The sequence below is a fragment of the Pipra filicauda genome, unplaced genomic scaffold (genome assembly GCF_003945595.2).
Source record: "Pipra filicauda isolate LSUMZ 115617 unplaced genomic scaffold, ASM394559v2 scaffold335_size1511353_pilon, whole genome shotgun sequence".
In the NCBI taxonomy this organism is placed as follows: domain Eukaryota; kingdom Metazoa; phylum Chordata; class Aves; order Passeriformes; family Pipridae; genus Pipra; species Pipra filicauda.
In genome coordinates this window covers 1,279,395-1,296,680 of record NW_024104460.1, presented here as the reverse complement: position 1 = coordinate 1,296,680, position 17,286 = coordinate 1,279,395, and the positions used below count along the sequence as shown (strand labels likewise).

Below are 17,286 nucleotides of genomic sequence, written 5' to 3'. Positions count from 1 at the left end.
GGACTTGTTATTCAGTCTTCAAAAAAAAATCCGAACTAAAACAATACAGAGTTGGAAACTTCATAGCTTACACATTATAGAGGCGCTGAAAAATAAACTATGTTTCATTGTAGCTTTTGAATATTTTTTCAGGTCATCAGATATTTAAAGGATAAAAATCTACAGATAATGGAAAATTTAGCAAGTTTAGTGTTTCATTATGAAAAACTCCCCAAAAAAGAGTCCCATTTAAGTAAAAGTATTTTGTTCTTTAATTTACAGACACAAAATTAAAATCAGAAGATCTCAGTGTCGAGCAATTTACATGTCACTTGCACAAAAGGGCTGTGCTTCACCATTTCCCTGGCATAAGACAGCAAGGAGGTCTCATGGCAAGGAAAGTCACAGCTTCAGGGCTGTGTTAACACTGCCAGCAGGTCAAGGAGGGGTTCCCTCCCCTCCTGCACAGCATTGGTGACTTAACGAGATCACTGGGTAAAGCCTTTGTTTCCCCTGTACAAGACATGGACATACTGGAGTGATATGTCCAGCAAAGGACACAAAAATGATTAATGGACTGGAGCATCTTTCGTATTAGGAGAGGCTGAGAAAGCTGGGACTGTCCAGCATGGAGAAGAGAAGGCTTAATTTATATATTTGTATAAATACTTACAGAAGGGAATGTACCAGACTCGTCTCAGCTGTCCTCACTGAGAGGACAAGAGGCAATGGGCACAGATTTTAAAAAAGACACACAAAAATTAATCTGAAATCAAGAATAACCTTTTTTATTTATTGAGGATGATCAAGCACTAGAACAGGTTGCCCGGAGAGGCTGTGAAGTCTCCATCTGGGGAGATATAAAAAACTCAGTAGCACAGTGTCCTAGGCATCTTGCTCCAGCTGACCCTGTTTGAGCACAGTGAGATGGATTAGATGATTTCTAGAGGTCACAATTCTGTGACTTTCAAAGAAATATGAAGATAAATGAGATTTTGTTTCAACATCTATATTTCAATGTCATCCCTACGCTTTGGAGTAGCCAAAGGTTCAGGGCAAAAACAGAACGGAACTTCAAAGCTAATCTGGGGTTTGGCTGATCTACATTTACTTCCAAACAAAGACTTTCTTCTGAAATAAGTTTGAAATACCCACTTTTTAAAGTGTAGTTCCTAGGAGTTATGCTAGCTCAGCTAAGTATGTCACTGCCTCCAGCCACCCCACTCCCCACCTTGCTCTGTCACAGAGAGGTGCTTGGGCTCAGACTTGTTTGCCAGCCTTTGATATTCTACAACCTGTCATTTTTCTCAATGAGTTGGAAGGTGTTGCTTTTGTTCTCAAAAAGCTCTGCTGCTCATTGCAAAGATAAAACAGTGACTGCCAAAGACCTCAGATCACAAGGCAGTTTTATCTCTTCACAGCATCACACTAAAAAAATGAGTGAGTTTGCCTTGTTCCACAGAGATCAATGAAGATATGACAATCTGTGGCTGTAACCCCAGGACTGCTTCCTTTGTTTCAGAGGCTTTTGCAGTTCTAAAAAAAACCAAACACCAACCCCAAGGATGCAGAAGGAGGTCCCTATTGTTTTCATCAAATAAACCCAGAGTATTTGCTCAAAAACAATAAGGATATTAATAAACATACAAACATCCACATACTGCAGCCCCAGAACCACGGTCAGAAGACTAAAGAGAACAGTCATGTACCACTCCAGTTTCTCACTGCAAGCTTAGTTCAGCTATATGCCTTGTTTCACCAGTGAAAAATCCTACCTAATACTGTAGGATGCAACTTCTAAACACCGAGAGACTGGAAGCATGCAAAGAACAGAAGAAAGCAGCCATGAAATCTCAATGCTTCCTCCCAAATCCACAAACTGGATACAACTGTCTCCAGAAGCTGGGGCTCGGTTTATTTATAACGACTCTGTGTCATTTTTCATTCTCCAAATCAGATGTAATCTCAGAGAGACATAGAGAAAATAGGCACACAGTAAGTGACAGGAGAAGGAATGAAACAGTCTACAGCTCAACTGGACTTCTGAAAACCTGCAGCCAGTTTTAGAGGCCACTGAGAGATCCCACGATGCATGTCTGCATTGTGAACAGCACCTGGATGGCTCCTGACAGAAGGCGAAGAGTGAATACAGCAATATTTAGATAAAATTTTACTCTCCCATCACCATTCGATCACCTCGCCTCTCCAGAGCTGCCCACTTTCTCTCCCTCCTTTTGAGACACAATACTCAATACTCAGTGTTGTGAGCTGCAAAAGTCAATCCACTTGCTATGCAGGAAAAATTAAATGCCTCTCTTTTTGTTCAGAAGGGACTTCTTCAGCAAGGGGATATTCCATAATTAGCAGTTGTATGTTTCACGTGTACAAATATCAACTAATTCACTGGAGGTGGTTCCTCCACTTTACACATTCAAGCACAGGCCAATGTTTTCAAGTGCAAGTGCCTCAGATTCATGCTCAGCCTTTTAGATCAAGATGGTTTCTTTATTATATACAACCACAGCCACTGGAACAAGACAAATAATAAATAGTAGGTGACACTATGCCTTCACTGTTAACACTGGGTAAGATTGGTTTTCATGTCCATTACTAGCAAAATAAAACAACTTTTGTGGTGCCTTTATTTCAACTAGATGGACTTTTCTCCCTCTTCCTAACCCCAAAATACTGACTTGATAACAGATTAGGAGGGGAATTATGAGTATGCTTTTAAGTTCTCTCCATTCCCTAGTCAAAAACTACCCAAATTACAATGGGGAAAGAGGGAGGGGGAATTCTTGTATGAAACACCTTGGTGTCTCAGAATAAATGCACTACAAGCATATTAGTATTTGACATCAACTTCAAAGGCTTTTTATTCTCATTCTAAATACAAGAACAACTGGATTTAGTACCTGTTTTGTTCTCCATCTCCTCAAATGTCTAATGATATAATTTAAAATTATTCCCTTTGATGTCAGTCTTGTATTAACTTCTACTTGAGGCAATTAGCTTCAGTAGAGTACAAACGGTTTGATTCTGTCTTTCACTCTGTGCAAGTCAAATGCATAAAGGGATCAAATGCATAAAGAGAAGACTCTAAAAGCTCAGAGAAATCACTGCTGTAGCTCTAGCCCAGGCCTACACCACCACGCTGCTGAAGCTTTACAGCACCACATCTTTAATCCAGATTTGCCCTCTGTGACACTCCATTATAAACATGATTGGATTTCCCTTCTTAGACAACCTCTAACCCTTAGACAATTCCTAACTTCCAAGAAGTCCTCCTTACAATTCTAGTCCTAATGTTGATCAGCTGGACTTGCACTGAGCAATAGCAGCTAGTTTTGCTGAGACAGAACCAGCCTGAGACAGAATCCCCTCTGGAATTACAAGCAGAGAGTTAACCAGATAGAAACGAGCAAAAAACGGGAAAGCTAGAAAATGAAAAAGCAAGCCCTCCCTCAGCTCAGTTCCAGGCTACCCTGATCCCTGCTGAGCACAGTCTCTGAAGCCCCAGTCTCCCAGGGACTGGCTGCCTCACAGACTGTGACACATTTCTAAAAGGGAAAACACCTGACAGACACCAGTGGTGTTGCATTTAACTGTGATTCTCCCCAGCAGATGCCAGCCTTCTGTGGTGCTGACCAGGCTATCTTTTAGTAGTACCAATGGGATGGTAGGAATAAGTTTCTGCATCTTCAGCAGCAGGCAAACATTTCCGGTGCCACAGTGGGCACAGCCATGACCTTGAACCTTCAGGAATCTAGAAACTTTGACACTTGCTCCTGTGAAAAAAAACCCCAAAGCTAAACATCATACAATCTCCAGATGCATTTTAAAGAACTATACCTGGATGGTTCTTCAGGTTTACAGTTAAGTATCCTTTCAGATAACAAAATGGCCTGATCCAGACTCCGGGTTCAGTCAAGGTGCAATCATCCAGTTCAGACTTAACCAGGTGCAATCGGGTATGTGCGGGAAGAGACAAGCCTCATACAGAGCATATATTACCTCTGCTGAAGCCAAAAGGTAGAGTGAAGCACTCCTTACACGTAGAGCAAGGTCCCCAGGAAGGAATAAGGCCACAGGCAACAAAACCCACATGTGAGATCTACTTTAAAGTGCCGTGAATGCCAACACAGCTCTTGTGCTTTGTAAAGCACCGCATGCTGAGTTCTCTTAAAAGGCTGAAGCTGGGCAACAGGGAAAGTGGCTGTCAAGACCCTCATCATACCAGCTGGAGTGTCCTGGGCCAGACAGACTCTTACAGAGCATAGAGAAGCCTCCAACTTCTCCCCAGCAGCTGAGGACGGCCATACAAAGAAAATTTTCCAATGAGCAAAGTGGAAAGGAGAGAGCAAGAGACCCAGAAAGCCTTAAACACTGTAGACAGAGTGGGAGGCTACTGAAAATAGCAGGGAAAAGACATGCATCTGGGTCACAAGGACAAAAGAAAGGCAGATTTCCTCGGACACAGCCCCAGAAGGGGACTAGGTAAAGTTTCTTGCAACATACAAAGCTGCTAAGAATTTCAGACTTTGGAAGAAAAAAAAAAAGGATAAAAGCAAGAAAAGAATCTGTGCTGAGGTGCTGAAACTGCTGGTACAGAGAAACTATTCTCAGATTAAATTAAAATAAAATAAGGGCTGTCTCACCCTACTGATCTGTGTTTTCCCTATTTCAAGAATTACCTTGTCCTGCTTTGGATTATACTAAAACCCAGCTTTCAATATTCAAAGCTCTCCTAGTGTTTTCAATAAACTTACTTTAAAGAAGGCAGCACAAACAAGATGCTTCCTCCTCTACAGGCTTTACCAAAGGCAGACATTGTCAACAGTGCAGAAATCCACAAGCTGGTGCTGCTGATGTTCTCCATGTGGGTAAGGGTCTGCCTAGCTCTCTCTGTTAGGAGAAACTCCTAACAGTTTCTCCTCAAACCTACATTTTTCATGTGTAGAAACTCTCAGCTGCAGAAGATTTCTCTGCAGTTGTTATCATCTTGGGATATATTTATTTTTCTAAAATGTCCTCTGCTTACTGCCCTCTTTTCATCATTATGGTACTTCATTTTAAAAATATTTAGTTGAACTGATTTGCCAAGTAGAGAGGGAATGGATTCCACCCCCCTCCCAAGTCTTAGTATAAGAACCTCCCAGCCAAAGCTACAGACTAATCAGCATACTCAAAACCAAACAAAGATAATGAGGAAGCTGAACATATAAACAAACACAAATCCTACAGGATTAAGAGGTCCAGAAATCAAAGACCATATTTCAAAAAGCCTTTTCTTTCTAGCTCAAGATACATTTTTCCCCATCTCTTCAAGTCACATGTAAAAACACATTCCTACTCTCTTCACTTTCCTTCATTTCCAAAGAATGCACAGGCCTGAGCAACCATCAGACATTAGTCAGAGGACTAAGATTGTGCCAATCAGAGAAGACAGCTATTTGAACGCAATGGTTCACAGCGGGTGTAAAAGCAGTCTCTACTTGGGTCCTAAAGGCTACTCAACTAAAGTTTTCAACTTATTCCACCTGCAGCAGGTCAGCTAAACTGATCAAATCATCAGTTTTATACAACACTGCCCCAAGGAGCTAAAAAAAAAACAAACTCAAAAGGCAGAAAAAAACCCAACCCCGAGCAGGTGTATTGTAACTACTACAGATTCAGGAGCAAAAGGACACCAATTTATGTTCTGGTCATGACTAGAAGATAGGTCTTAAAACTTAAGGAACGGGATTTAAATATTTTTTGAATTGAAGAATCTAATTTCCAGGTTGATTCCCATCACCATCATTTTTATTTTCTGCTCAAATATGAGGAACAGGAATTTAATTTCTTCCTTTGCCTGTGCAAGCAGTGAATTAAAGGCTAGTTTAAAAAGTGACCAAATACAGCAGACAGTTGGTTAAAAGCATATAAAGATTCTGGGCTTTGCTGCAAATACCACACCCTTATTATTATGTCTGACACCCTTCTGTCACCCTTTCTTTGTGTCTGACAGCCTCACATGTACAGTCCAATCTTAATCTTCCCCATGTTTTCTCTGTCAAAAACCAGTGTCACTGCTCCAGTGGAGTGAAGTAGTCCCAGCAGGATAGGAGGTGGTTTTGGATCTCCACTAGCCAAGACCAATTCTGCACAGCGCTGGGCAGAAACAAAACCGAGTCCTAAATCAGGACAGACAATGAAGCGGTACCCAAAGAAGAAACAGGAAATCAGGGAGAATTTCCCTCTTCCCAGCAGCATGTGGGTTTCTGAAGCTCTTCCTTTGTGGCACAAGCCATTTAATGGGATCTGACTTGGCACTTGTTCCACACCTTTCAAGCACAGCTGTAGCTACATTACTGCAAGTATTATTTGCACCTCAGCAATACCACTGGAGAGAGAGCAGAATATTTGCCTTGAACCATGCATTTAGATAAGATCGAGTTTATACAAGTTTCAGACTTACAATTTAGCACCTCATTCAACATTTGCATCAGGGCTTCTGTTACTACCAGCCACCTACACTGTAGTCCTGCATCCTCTACAGCTTTCAAGTGGATACAATTTGTACCAAAGACATAATACACGGTACAGCTGCAAACTGCATAATGTTTTCATCATTAAGTGTCACTTGTTTTCACATCTCAATTTGCATGCAACAGCCTGGAATGAACCTTTGGTAGCATCAAGGGATCTCAGTTAAAGAGGAACAATTTAGTTTAGCTAATCAACTCTATTGTCCCAGCAAGCAAAAAGCTGAGCCACATGTACTGGTCTGGAAGGGAATCACCAGTAGCACAGGTTAGACCTTAAGATCCTGAAGAACCAGTAGACAGAAGCTTTTTGTCATGAGGCTGTGCAGAGAGTGGAAGACAGGATCCCGCAGCAAGCAACTGCTACCTCAACAATTTTTCTTTTGCTTACAGATGATTCACCAGCAAAGTTGGAGCCAATAAACATAAGTGGCAATGGATGCCATTGTTTGAGACTGAGTGAATTTCAAATATAGAAGTATAAAAGGCAGATGGAATTCCTTATGATTCATGGATGTGGGGGGTTAGGAATCATGAGAAATCTGTGGGGAAGATCTTAGTGGTTATGGCTGTGTTTCAGTTTCATCGGAGTTTCTGATCCATAATGTGGCACGCTTCATATAATGATAGATTGCAAAAACTTTGGTGGATGGGGCGGCTTGACAACACTGGGAGAGAATTCTGACATGGAACAGGAGTAGCTTGTAGGGAGGAACCTGTATATACACAGGTGAAAAGGAGTTTTAGGTATTGTTGACTTTTTTTAAGGATTATCTCATGGTGGATTATATTCTTTGTTCCAAAGCTAAGAACTATTTGACTGTAGTATGTCTGTCCTGACTGACTCATTCCATTTCTTGGGCTCTTATGAGCACATGATTCTGTTTACTAATTTGTCCCACCTCCCTGTGTTGTTCTTTGTAAACTTTTTCACAGCACCAGGGATAGAAAAACCTCATCAATAGAAAAGGTACTGATTAAGGCACAAAACAGCAATAAAATAAAAAAAGCATCTGTTTAACTCTGTCTAAATTATCAGTTGAAGCTAAGGATTGCTATATTAAAAAAAATAATCACAGAAGTACATAAAAGGAAAGGATTTGTAAAGATAAACATTACCTCTAACCTTCAAGAACTCAAGAATTGATTTGCAACCAAAAATAAACAACAAAAAACCAAAAAAACCCACAAACTTTATGCAACTCAACTTACCTCAATTTGAAAGAGTTCCCCAGCACCTTCACAGTCATTGGATGTAATTATGGGAGTATGAATATGCACATAGCCATTATCCTGGAAGAGACAGAACACTAAAGTTAACTAGCTAAAGATATCAAACTGTCGAGGACCAAGAATCAGAATGGGAACGATTTCAGAAGTGGAAAAATATGTACAGAGATTGAAAGGACTGTATGATTTAGACTTTACAGTTATCATGTATATACACATTGTACGTTTCCCCAGAGTTCATATCTCCCAGGCACATCCAGGCTTGTTCACTTCCCTGCTTCCCTGCTGATTGGCCGGAGAAGCTGCAGAGAGGAGACAGCCCCCATTCGCCCTTTCCTTCCCCGGTTCCTCCTACGCATTCCCCCCTTTTGCCTGTGTCCCTATCCTGGTTTGTCCCCCCGCTTGTCTGTCTCATGCTACGCCCCATGTTCTGGCCCTTTCCCCTCCTGAGCTGATAAAAAATTATCAAATTATTGATTATATATCAATTATTCAAAAAAATTGAAGCGTGCACGCTTCAATAAAGCATTCTACCTGCACCCTACCTTGGCTCCTGAACCAGTGCTGTGCCACGGCCCCAAACCCCCTTTCGGACCGCGGCATCAAACGTCAACCTCAAGGATGACATCAGCCAGCACACATCATAACTTAGCCCCCAACCAGGACAATACATGTAGTCTTTGAGGCAGCTTCTGCCTTACATGGACAGATGACTAACTAAATGCTAGCGTGATTTTCAAATCAATGTTTACTACCTGTGCATTTTCCTCCAGGTTCCATAACCAAACGAGAGTTGTGTCATTACTATGGTTCTTTTGCAATAGCCCATCTCCACACCATTCCCCTTTCTTATCACCTCCCCCAGCATTTTTATATTTTTGGGCAGTTTCAATCAAATTCACCCCTATGCCATCAACACTTGGTTTCTTCCAGTTTTTTGGAAGACAGTGGTTAGGCAGAAGACACTCCACTAAGAGAAGTGATCAAGTGTGTTGGATGACAAAAATTAAACACTGGGTGGGAGAGACACCTTAAAAACACCCAACCACCATTGAAATGTCAGTCCCACCTTGCATCTGAGATACTGAAGTCAAACTAATTTTAAGAGACAGAGTATACCCTGGCTTGGTTATGTTCTAGGTACCTACAGAATTATACATTCACGTTCATAGATACAGCAGAAGCCTCCGAAACCAGAAAGGCTGAACAAAGAAGGAGCTCCTATTCTCTAGATTTCTCTGCAGTGCGGCCACAGGCTTTGAAAACAGCTGCAACCCAATATTCAGTGGATAGATATATCAAGCAGACATCAGACAAGCACATGCACTATGTGCATTTTGCATAGAGGCAAAACTAGGAACTGAACTCTATTAACCATCACCTTTCTAACTTAGTCTTACCATGGAGGTCACTGATGGAATACTGAAATCAGACCTATCTGTGTCCAAGCAAAAAGAACTTGGAACTATCTATTTTCAGCTGTGAACAAAGGATTTGTTTTCTCTTGCATCGCTGCAATATCTAGCACAAAGGGAACCCCTTTAATATCAGGGTGTGCCAGCATTACCATGATACAGGCAACGATGTAACAGAACCCACTGTCTATTTACACAAAATACTCGTAAAAATAGTTAAGAAAACAAATGTTTCTAAAAGCTTATCTTCACAGTTTTAACGGAATAATACAAATCAACCAGTCAATGAGAGGTCCTGGTCCTTATCACCAGCTAGTTAAAAGGCTGGGAAGACTGGAGCAGTATTTTCTGCCCACTCTGAGAATCAAACTACAATTAATTTGGACCAAAGAGTTCGTATGGACATGCAATGCATTTTGTGGAAGTACAATAACCAAGTGGGAGCAAAGTCCCTGCAGTCACCTCTAGGCTACTTTGGTTACAGGTGCAATGACTTTGGCTTGCCAAGTGCCTGGCAGGAGCACCTCACTGAGATACAGTTACTGTACAGAAGGAAGTTTTGGGGCCAGAACTACTTGTTTTACTTGGAGAAGGTCTACCAAGGTCCAGTCTATCAATACAAAATCCAGGTCTCTGACAGTTCCCTGCATATTCAGAGACCTGCTGGTCACGTGGCCTCCCGACTCTACATGAGATTTTGGAAAATTGCCTAAATTCCTCATACAGTGGTAGCAGTTGCTGTAAAGAAGCACATTTCACACAGAAGACCCCCTACATGCCTTGGAAAGGAATGCAAACCGCACAGATCTGAGAGAATCACATAAAACCTCTTGGACAGTTCCCCTTACAAAAGCTTCTAAAATACCTCAGGCCACGTTATTGGCTCTGACAAACCTGGACATCAATGTGCAAAGTGGAAGTTGCCATTCACATTGCAACTATTTTACTGTGCCTAGGAACAGCTTTCCTATGCCACATGGACCACAGTATTCAGAAGATTTAAAGATGACATTTTAGCTTTCAACATCCAAACCAAAGGCACCTGACATTAGACATTCATTCCTGGAAAAGAATAGGCTAAAAAAAAAAAGAAGTTTTTAAAGTTAGAGAGAGTCTTGAGTGTGTATTCAAAACGGTCCACTTATTTTCTTCCACCATTAAGCTCCTTACAGCTTTGCAAAGTGAAAATACTCCAATTGTACTTTCTAGCTATGGTATATTCTGATATTGACAAGTTGGAAATTGCAATATTCTTGGGATGATGCAGGTGACAATTTTAGAAGACTTCCTTCCATTCCTTCTACCAGAATGAAGCAAACACAAACATTTCTGGTGCTAGGAGAGTTCTGACATAAGCATTTTCAAAATATCCAGTCTGGGACCAAATATTCCTTATCCTTTCAGAAATAATTTTAATGAAGCTGCCGCTGCTAAACTGATGATAATTTTTGATTCTAATTTTTAAAACAGGTCTGCTCGTGAGCATTTTAAACAGGAAGGTATGCCAGAGCCTGAGCAGGAGTTGATTTGGAAAAACAAAGCTCGAGTAAGACGTTTTCTGTACCTCAGCTGCCTTCTGTGTCCAGGTTTGGAAGCACAAACCGTTGTAGGCATTGCCATCTAGTGGCTCGACACTAGCATAGACTGATTCCCAAGAGTTGGCTCCTGCCTTAGCAGCAGGCACAATCCTGAAACCAGCAGCTTTACCTGACATGAGACTTCTATTAGGCTTTTAAAAAAATCAAAGCAAACCAAACCCCACAAAAGTTGTCCAAATACCATGCCATTCCAAACAGATAACTCCTAGAGCAAGCAAGCCTTCTTTGCCACTGCAGGTGACAAAGACCAGCGCACTTGGGACCAGAAATTCAATTTCAACAATTCTACCCTGTTCCTCGGCCCACACTAATTACTACTTGTGAATTTTGTAACCAGAATGCTCTGAATATGATTCTCCTCAAACTAAAGACAGCTTATCTAAACTAAAACGTTTATTTCAATGAACAATTAATGTTTATTTCAATGAATGGCTCAGGTGTGCTAAAGGACTTGCTACCTTTATTTACTCACACAAGGAATCACATGGTCTCTGTTGTGACATCTGGCATCAGAGTTAATTCACTGCCTGCCCTGTCTGCACAAAGCCTGTACCATGCCCTCAGTTTAAGGGTAACACATTCAGAAAACTCGCATGGCTCCCACTCATCAGTTTGAAATGCATAAAACAGGAGTCTCCTAATCTCAGCTAAGAGCACTCACACAGACTTGTATTGCAGAAATAGAAAGAACTGAGAATAAAAAAAAGCTCTGAGTCAGTTTGTCTGTGTTCTCTTATCACAGATTTTTCCATGTGGAAGGAGGCTTCTGTCCAAGGACCGTAAGGTCTCCGCTGAAGATGGGTTAAACAACTCCATATCATCTTGTGTTCCACAGACCACACAGTTGCAGGCAATTACACTGTAACTTAGGAAAAGGGATAAAATAACAGGAAATGGGTGAAAAGACACTGACAAGGTCACAGATGTACTAACCTGATCATAAGCAACAACCAAGGCCCAGCCAGGTTCAGGCCTGGAAAGAAAACCACCATGTCCAAAATCCATACCCTGTAGTCAAGATGTCATGCTCCTTCCCTCCTAACCTGCACCTGTGAAGCCAACCTGGGGGAGCATTTTACACAGAAGGCTCAGTACAGAAGGGACTACCTGGAAGAAGGAGTGGATGGCTGCAGTGGCTTCGCTGCGGATTCTCAAGAGGGAGCCCAGTGTGTTGTTCCTGCATCGCAGGTGAGGGAACTGTCGGACATACTCCAGTGGGTGCCTCTCCTTCATTTTCAGGGGAAACGACTGAAAACAACAAGGAAACAAAAATAAGAGGATAAGAACTTGGGAGTCAATACAGTTCTATTGCTATTCAGGGAATGGCATCTCTGCCTACTAAAACTCAATCATCATTACAGAGCAGAGAAGAACTTGATGCTTTTGCCTACCTTTTCTGGTTATTTTGTGGATTTTATAATGCTTACGGCAGAGCAAGAGCCATGAACACAGGAGGAGGTATGAGCACTCTGAAATGTTCCACTTTTGGATGTTGAGCCCCTCTGAAACCCAGCTGTTCACCTCACTGCTGCAACAGCAACCTGTGCCTGTGGTAGATGCAGTTCTTCCACTTGCACAACGTGGAGCATCGTGCCAGTCCCACCGTTTCTCCAATTCATATCCCGGCCAGACTTACCAGGTACACCACCTGGTACAGGTAAGTGCTTCAGGGTGGGACAAATGCAAACTCTTAGGTGCCAGCATGTGCACCCATTTCCACAAAGAAACAGCTGTGCCCCAGAGAAGAGTTCTCATGGTGGTCCCATGTTCCTCCTTTGATGTACTCTATAGACACCACTGACAAACCAAAGCCTGCAGGATGACTCAGACTTACAGAAAATACAGTTTGAAGCATGCTTTACTGGATGCTTGGACCTTTAAAAATTGATTTCCAGCAGTCCTACCACTCCTGCTGCAGCAACATACCCAAATATCACAAGGTCCCACCACACGGATGGTTTCGGCTTGCAGCTCCATGTTTTGCTTCCTATGAGGACTTTTGACCAGCTTCCCTTGCACTTCCACTGCACTTCCAAAAGTCAGGACTCTAAGAAGTGGAGAGAAAACAACAGCTTAACTAAGTGCTGACAGAAAGTCAACTACATTCAGAAGAGAGATTCCTGTTAATTTAGCTGGATCACTTGAGATCACAAGGGATGCTGTAGCCATACAGCTTACCTGATGAAATGAAAAATTATTAAATGCATAGCTGGGAATGTGAATAGATTCACAACAATATAAAACAATTTAGGACAAGGTAGGAGTGTTGTACAAGTAAGGGGAAAAGAGGCAGGCTTTTAACTGAAGGGGCTCTTGGTGGAGATAAACCAGGCCTACAGAAGAAAAATTTTAAAAAAATCTTTAATATATTAAGTTACACACAGAAGGTTCCTGGATCTTCCCAAAACTCCCAACCCTAGTCCAGTGAACAACTGAGAGTTATAAACAAAATTAAGCTGTAAAACAAGTGTATTATTTTATTATACTAGATCAGACATGCCTATCCAGGGAGCATGCCTACCAAGCCTGCCTTGAAAAGTTATTATAGGAAGATCAACAGCACCCTCCAAAACTCAGGGGACAGTTATCCCCGATTACCTTGTGTGATTTCCAAGCAATTCCAACAGCAGTCAAGAATGTCTACATTATTAAGAAAATTAGGCCCAAATTAATCTCACAGGATTAATCAACTGAACCACAAGGCCTCAGCTAAGAGGAGACAGAGTAGTATGACACTCTCCATTCTAAAAATACATCCAGAGACCCCAGACTGCAGCAGTGCCTTTCCTGTGGTCAGGTGCCACTGGTGGCGAGTCCTGGGCACAGGAAAGGAGGCCCGAGCACACCCTTCCAAGCACCGCTCAAAATGTATTTCTCCAGTTATTTCAAATGGACCAACCTATTTTCCAGGCTGGGATTAGCAACCACCTGGAGGTGTTCCAGAGAACTTCCATCGTTTATATGCAGGAACAAAACTTCCTTCTGGGATCGGACAGAACGGACCCAGCCCTAGAGATAAAAGAGATTTGTTATTTCTTGGCATGGACACAGTGTAGTCACACTCTTCTTCCATCTAAGTCGGACATGCCACTTCAAGCCTATTTTAGCTTCTTATTGAAATCAGTGTCTCTTTTGGGACAAAAAAAATAACTAAAAAAGGGTAAAAAAAAGTCAGAGAGAAAAAAATCCTTAGGCAGAGACACCCTCCTGAGCATGGAAAGGAATAACTAAGATGCACCTACATCTTTGGGGAGCTGAGAATACAGAAAGCAAGAAGGCATTCTGGAGATGAAGAGCATTTTAGTGAAGTACATATTCTTATTAGTGGTGTCCCTTCCAAACACTTCTTACTGAAAAAGGAGAGACTGGTAATGCACACTTCTTCATGATAACACATTCAAGACTGTTTTGATGCATTTTATTATCACATTTTGTTGCTGTATCACCTGTAGAAAAGTTCCAACTGAAATATATTCACTAGTTGTTTACATGTCCTAAACTGCTGGACTGCTAAAACAGTGATGCAGCCAATAGATTCATATGAAAGACTACAGAATGCAAAACAAAAATAAAAATTAACGCCTTGGATGTTTCTCCCTACGTCTCAAAATCAAGACTGCTACACTGTCCCCATGAAAAAAAAATTAAGAAAAAATTTAGAAGCATCTTGTCCAGTTTCACTGAAAGAATTAAAATAATAATACAAAAGTTCTCTGTAACAGCAAAACAGTAGAACTAGCCATGTACATCTCAGGCTAATGTCTTAATCTGAGTTTTTTAATGAGAGATAAATTTTAATTTCTTTTTAAGGGAAACACTAAGTCAGTACTAGGGCACCAAGCAATAGTAAGAGCATCCAAAATAACTCCCCTAGTTGCTCCCCAACTTGCAAGGGTTGAGACAAAGCTGCCCTTAAAAGCACAACTACCTGCTGGGGACCTTGCGGCTCATCTTATAGCAGTACTGTAGAGAACAACTGAAAACAGTGCTGATTAAACAACCAAACTGCCTCTTTTCCAACCAGTTTTGTCTTTTGCTTATCTGGAAGGTCCCAGGTAGTCCCAATGACTTTAAACCAATGTGAATCCATCTACTTCTGTTGTCTAGACAGAGCAAACTTCAAGAACTAAACAGCACCAGAAATAAAGCGTTCTTAACACTACAACATGACTACTAATACAGGCAAAGCATTACACAGGCTTGTAGAACAGGTAGAGGACATATAAGGCATATGGTATATAAGAACTATGAAGATTTTAAAGCCATGAACCTAGTGATTCAGACAGGGTAAACCACCTCTGCAGTGTTCCACCCAAAAGAAGAACGAATGCCAGCAACAAGATCACCTGGGCTATATTTGTATGGCTAAAGCAACAGGTGTTTAAAAGGTATTCCATACAACAACATGCCTGAAGCTCTTGTGCTTATCCTCTGTATTCCAGTAAATCCCCAGAACACACCATGTTCATTACAGTTGATGCATGTTTAATGTATAATGGCAGATGTTTTTCTTAGTTTCCTTCCTCATAAGTGCTCCTTAACAAAACACACAAAACCCTTGAACAGAGAAACATTCTCAAGAGCTTTTTTTCCCTACCTCATCAAGCTGTTCTGGGTTTTGTTAAGTAAGAAGAGGAGTCTTGCAACCTGCAATAGGAAATAAGAACATACCCACAGGCTTGCATTGGAGCAGCAGAGGCTGTGGCACAAAAGTTTTGACCACTTCATACCTTACCAGAATCAACATGCAGTAAAAGTGACAATCCTGACTCAGACTGGACTGCACATTCCAACAACCTGGCCATAATGAGGTTGGATTTAAGCCAGACCAGTTCCCTAACCCAGTTTAATACAAAAAACCTCCACATTTCGCCAGCACAGGGGAAGAGCAAAAAAGAAGCAAGGCCCTGGAGGGACAGGGAAGGTGGGGGAAAGGCAGTATTGCCAATTTTAGCATCAATTTATTCCAGCTTGCATTATTCATAAAACTACAGCTGCAAAGAACCTACACTGGACGAGCTACTTCCTACCCTATTAAACTTCATCTATGCGTGTGTAGAAATACCAGTGTGCTACAAACGGGTTTTGGGGTCAGCAGAATCACAGAAAGGCTTGGGTTGAAAGAGACCCTAAAGATCATCTAGTTCCAAGCCCCCTGTCATGAGCAGGGACACCCTCCATGAGACCGTGTTGCTCCAAGCCCCATCCAACCTGGCCTTGGACATTTCCAGGGATGGGGCATCCACATATTCTCTGGGCAATCTGTGCCAGTGCCTCATCACCCTCAAGGTATGGATCTTCTTTCTCATAAATCTAAATCTACTCTCTTAGTTTTGTTTAAAACTGTTACCAAGTACCCCAGTCCTCTTCAGATTCATTCAGAAATACTAACAACTACACAGGTCTGGCCACAGGCCTTGCACCAAAACAGGTGTGTGTGCAACCACTGCTCTGCCAGTTGGGAATACCAGAAATCTGGGGAACACACAACCCTATGTCAAGGGAAAGAGCTCCATTGCTAAAAGGTCCATTTATCCCAGTCTACCTTGGTTCACAACAGGAGCCAGACACGAACAGCAGTGAAAGCTATCGATGATTCTACTTACATTGCTATAAACCTACAGGTATGTGGTACAAAGATGCGGTACAAGACACAGGAAAAAAACTTTGAAAACAACAGTACAATGGTTTGCTCTCCCAAACGGAACAGGCGATAAAGCCAATACTGTAGAGAGCACTTTTCGGTACAACCTATCACAGACACCACCTTTCCCTGTCCCTACCAAGTAACTTCAGAGCTTTGACAACAGCAAACTAAGTACACAAACCGAAAGATCGCACAGCGAGGCCCCGCACACCGCGAAGGTGATCCGGGAGCTCAGCAAAACGCCCTGCAGAGCTCCCAGCTCTTCCTCCCTGAGGCACCACTACGGGCCCTCTCCCCTCCGCTCAGGCTCTGGACCGGGACATTTCCAGGCACACCGGGACACACACCTGCACTCTGACCGCGTCCGCCGCCTCCCGCGCCCCCAGCGCTTCGCGTACACGCAGCCGCACCGCCCGCGGCAGGGAGGCGCAGCGCCGGAGGGCTCGCCACCCGCCCTGGGTCCGGGCCCCCAGCATGGCGAGGCCTGGCGGGCCCGCTCCCCCCGGACCCTCGGCCTGAGCCTGAGCCCGCTCCCGATCCCGCTCCCGCACCCGCACGGGCCCACGTGAGCCGGTGCCCCGCCCACCGTCTCACGTGACCGCCCCGCCGACCCAATGGCCGCTCGGACTGCCCCCAGGGAGCCAATCAGAACTGGAGAGCCCACCCAGTCCGCCTCTTCCTCCGCCCGGGCGCAAGCGCCTCTGGGAAATGTAGTTCCTGGCTTGGGATCTCGGCGCCAAGGGAGTCACGGGGGGGCCGAGGTTCTGTGCTGGCCGCAGGAGGGATCCCGTGTTGGGAGACAAGGGATCTCCGTGGCGGGGATGAGGGGTCCTACTGCTCTCTGGGACCTCCTCGGCGGCAGCGCGGTCTAGCCCATGAGCTGCTCTCTT

At 42.9% G+C, this 17,286-nt stretch overlaps 1 protein-coding gene across 2 annotated transcripts in view; it reads right to left on the bottom strand.

Annotated features, from left to right (window-relative positions):
* Positions 1–16,949, bottom strand: part of NARS2 (asparaginyl-tRNA synthetase 2, mitochondrial) — a 52,519-nt gene extending 35,570 nt beyond the window's left edge. Inside the window, exons 1-5 of one of the 2 annotated variants that reach the window (XM_027741623.2) lie at positions 16,744–16,949; positions 13,649–13,758; positions 12,676–12,796; positions 11,857–11,997; positions 7,719–7,799 (exon numbers count right to left, since the gene is read on the bottom strand). In XM_027741623.2, the coding sequence (XP_027597424.2) occupies positions 7,719–7,799; positions 11,857–11,997; positions 12,676–12,796; positions 13,649–13,758; positions 16,744–16,872 (582 nt within the window). In that variant the 5' untranslated portion in view covers positions 16,873–16,949. The remainder of the gene's footprint in view (positions 1–7,718; positions 7,800–11,856; positions 11,998–12,675; positions 12,797–13,648; positions 13,759–16,743) is intronic. The other variant, XM_027741624.2, reaches the window with a different exon arrangement.
* Between the last annotated feature and the right edge of the window lie 337 nt (positions 16,950–17,286).